The sequence below is a fragment of the Alligator sinensis genome, unplaced genomic scaffold (genome assembly GCF_000455745.1).
Source record: "Alligator sinensis unplaced genomic scaffold, ASM45574v1 scaffold154_1, whole genome shotgun sequence".
NCBI lineage: Eukaryota > Metazoa > Chordata > Crocodylia > Alligatoridae > Alligator > Alligator sinensis.
Genome location: NW_005842072.1, coordinates 1 through 4086, shown reverse-complemented (window position 1 = coordinate 4086; position 4086 = coordinate 1). Strand labels below are relative to the sequence as shown.

The following is a 4086-nucleotide window of genomic DNA, read 5'->3' as shown; positions in this document are numbered from 1 at the left end:
GGGCCGGGCACTGCAGTGATCGGGGGGCTGGAGGAGCAGGTGGAGCCCATGGGGGTCCCCCCATAGTCCCCTCCCCCCTCCACCAGCCCCCCCGACCCCTTACTCACCGGCTCTGGAGCCTTGGTGCTGAAACACGCTGCTTCAGCATCTCCCTGAAGGGCCCAGCCTCTGGTTTCCTCAGGGCACAGTTCCCGTCCCCGACCGTGCCCTGCTCCACTTTTTTAAACTTCATTTTTTTTAGATCCCTGGATATCCAGGGGTCTAATTTTCTCTCCGTGCTGCAAGTTTGCAGCACGGGAAACATTTTTTGTTCCCGCACGTGCTTCTTGCCCCACCTCAAAGGGGTTTGAGACAGGGCAAGAGGCATGTGCACGCTCGTCTGGATGCGGCCCATGTGTGGCACACAGTGGACAGGGGAGGGGACAGGCAGTACAGTGTCAAATAGGACAGGGAGCAGAAAATAGAGCAGCAGATTGGGCAAGGAGCACTGGACAGGAAGAAGAAAGCAGAGCAGCCAATTAGACAGGAAAAAGTGGCACTCAGCGATGATGTGGAGCTAATTTGTGGCATGCCTGGCAAAAAGGTTGGCCCCCACTTCTCTAAAATGTACTCGAACCAACCCAAAACCTGTTGAAGCCAGTAGAAAAACTCCCATTCTCTCTAATACATTTTGCATAAGGCCTACAAGAATCATACTATGGGCTACCTATAACTTAGCTTAGGTGAAGACTGATTTGTCATCATCCAAAACTTTGGAGTCTGGGCAGTGTAGAAAGTTGTATGCTGAGCTTCATGGACTCACATTGTGACTTGCATACTTCTTTGGGTTTACATTTAAGCAATAAAACCAAAGGTTTTAGGGGTTTTTAATGTTATGAATTATTGTACATTTGGGTTTATAAATTGAAAAATGCTTAAGAAATAATTTCTGTTTAAACCACTTAGCATTTTTTTCACTCTTCAGTGCCACCCCAGCGGATGCCTTATTGATCTCTGTATGCAAATGGGTATTATAATGGTGCTAAAGCAGACGTGGAATAATTTCATGGAACTCGGCTACCCGTAAGTAAATAGATTGCATGGCTTACATAGATCACAGAAGACTACTATGTCCATGACTGCCTTCTGATTTTGTTAAGTGGAAGAAGGCTACAAGGATAATTACAGCATAAAATCTAAATACCTCAAAAAGTCCTTCAGAGATCTTTCCATATATTTGGTGATATTCTGTGGTATTTGCATGTGACATAAACTATATACAGGAAAAATAATTTTAATATTAGAATATTCATAATAAAATATGAAGATAGATTTTATTTCCTGACTGTAGTATTTTCTAGTTTAAAACCTATTTTAAAAAAAGAAATCTGTTCCTGTTTGATTACTCTATTCCCTGCACAGGAAATATTAACTACATCATTTTTAACCTATCAGAATAGGTTCTAATTAGACTTCTCCTTGATGGGTGTTACAGGATGCCTGAAAGGAGAGGTGAACACTGGAAAATGTGCACTGTTGACACATAAAGCCATCAAAAATGTGCAAGTAGACAAATTTACTGATCCGTATATGGCTGAATTTATTGACACTATGTATAGCAACACTAGGCCATGTCCTAACTAAAAAGGAGGACTGTTATTATTATAGATTTATATTTAATGAGCATGATCAATACAAGCAAACAGCAATGGAGTACAGGCGAATACAGCGATAGGCGAATGGGGTAGGAATTAGCAAGCATGGAAATGATAGGGTGGGAGTCAACAGTGTTAGTATTTTTGCCCTTGCAAAGTATCTGTGATTGGATGAATATGCCTTGCTGCAGTACTCACAGCAGAACTAGTGTGGTGTAATGGAGATTTTAGTCCCTTGGGCTGCCAAGAACATGTCGTAGCAGCTCTTTTAAGCAGCCTTAGCGCTTAACTGCATAGATATTTGTGCAAATGATCTAAAGGGCACTACATCCTTGGCAAGGAAGATATTTATTCTTTTCTACTTTTCCTCTATCCCTGTTTTCTCTCCCCTACAACTTGCTGTGACGCTGTGCCAGACATAGCCAAATTCAGATGCAGCCTGAAGGTTTAGAGAAAAACAGTAGCAAGTGTTGGTTCTGTTTTTGCTTCCTGCTTCTTTGTCAGTTTTAGTTAAAACTTTCTGCTATCCACTATTGAGCCTCTGGAAACTAATGAAAAGTGCAGTTGATGGAAATTCAGGAAGGCAAGAGAGGAGGAGGTGGGAAGTGATCATTTAAGGACATCAGATTTAATAGAAATAAGGCCTGCTTACAATAAATTTGGTCCCTCCACTTGAAAGCAAGAAAAGCCCAAAATGAAAGTAGCATAAGGAGCCTGCCAAAGCTGGCACCTATTCTAGGGTTAAAGAAGTTTGGTCTCTAATACCATTGCTTCTTCCCTTTAGCCCCAGGACTCCTCTGTGCAGATATGAATCTCTCCCCTTTCTACCAAGAAGTCTAGCTGCTAAAAGTTATTTAATCTTCTAGTTCAGGGATTGTCAACCAGGGGTACACATACCCCCAGCAGTATTTGAGCAGGCACTAGGAGGTCCACACGGGCATCTGCCATGTGTGAGTTTCCCCTGCCCCATGGGGGCGCCTGGCCAGATGTGGCGGGGTGGGGGAAGCTTACACATGGTGGTGCCACTGCTCTGCATCCAGCTGCATGCCCCCCTCCCTGCCTGGCCATGCACTACCTCCCAACTTGGCGTCTGGCCATGTGCCATTCCCCCCACTCGGTGTCTGGATGCACACCATGCCCCACCCACCCACTTGGCATCCTGCCACATGCCCTACCCCTCCCCGTTTGGTGGCTGGGGGTACACTACTCCACATCCAGCTGCCTGGGGTACAGTGTTCAAAAAAGGTTGAAAACCCCTGTTCTAGTTAAACACTAGATGGTGGCTGGCCCTGTATAGGTGCTTAGAGGATTCAGTTGATTCTCCTCTTTGTAAACATAAGACATGCCATACTAGATGAGACCACAAGTCCATCTTGCATTCTGTATCTCACAGTGACACAGAACAGATGCTAAGAGGAAAAGTATTTATGCAGGGTCTATGCAGACTAATCTGTCTCCTGTCCCTGTGCCCTCATAGTTTCCAGCAGTCAGAGTCCTAATTTGAATATTGCAGTCCTGTTATTATATATGCATCCTGGTTTTCTCTGTTTAAAAATTGCAAATTCTCTGATTAAAAAAACCAAAGTCCATGTTTTTCTGTCCATGTTTTATATATATATATATAGAGAGAGAGAGAGAGAGAGAGAGAGATAGTGCTGTTTCATGTTAATCACAGAAAAACATGGACTTTGGGTTTTTTAATTGGAGAATTTGCAATTTTTAAACAGAGAAAAATTGGTATATTATACCAATATATAGGTAGCAGTTGAACACAATGTTTTATTGATATATTTACAATTTTAAAGCAATTTGGAAGCCTATCAGTGCCACCATCACTTTAATAAAATAAATTCCAAATACCTATAAATTTTGGTGTTTGATTTCAGGTTTTCTATCATGGAAAATCAAAACTCCCCCTACCCGTTCACTCACCAGGACATGGATCCAACTGTGGCTTTTGCCCTCACTGCTTTCTGGCCCTGAGCAGCCCTGATATGCCAGTGCACTGCTCCAACCCATGCCATTACCTCTCACTCTAAGCCACTGCCCGCCCCCCACCCCCAGCCCTGCTGGTGCCCCTCATTCCTAACCCATAGCCCCCTGGCTCTGCTGGTGCCCTTCACTCCCAACCCACTGTTCCCAACCCCCAGTGTATGAGGAAGAGAGTGACTGTGTGGGGAAGGTGGGGGTGCACAGGCAATGCAGTGAGGGGGGCATGTGCCACTGAGACTTCTGTGCCCACAGTGGGTCACAGGGCTGCAGGGTGCAGGCCTGCAGTGGGACCAGACCAGCTACAGGTAGGAGCCACCTCTGTGGCCCAGTGGGGAGGTGGGGACGGCACCGGAGGAAGTGCCACACTGCCATGGTAAGGTGCAGAAATGGCAGCAGCATGGAGTTGTGCCCCCCGACTGCTGCCAGGTGGGCAGGGGATGCCTCACCTTGGCAGCCATGG

At 45.3% G+C, this 4086-nt stretch overlaps 1 protein-coding gene across 1 annotated transcript in view; it reads left to right on the top strand.

Annotated features, from left to right (window-relative positions):
• Positions 1-1066, top strand: part of ANO4 (anoctamin 4) — a 377211-nt gene extending 376145 nt beyond the window's left edge. The window contains exon 23 of the mRNA XM_025204196.1: positions 965-1066. Coding sequence (XP_025059981.1) covers positions 965-1066 — 102 coding nt within the window. The remainder of the gene's footprint in view (positions 1-964) is intronic.
• Positions 1067-4086: the final 3020 nt, after the last annotated feature.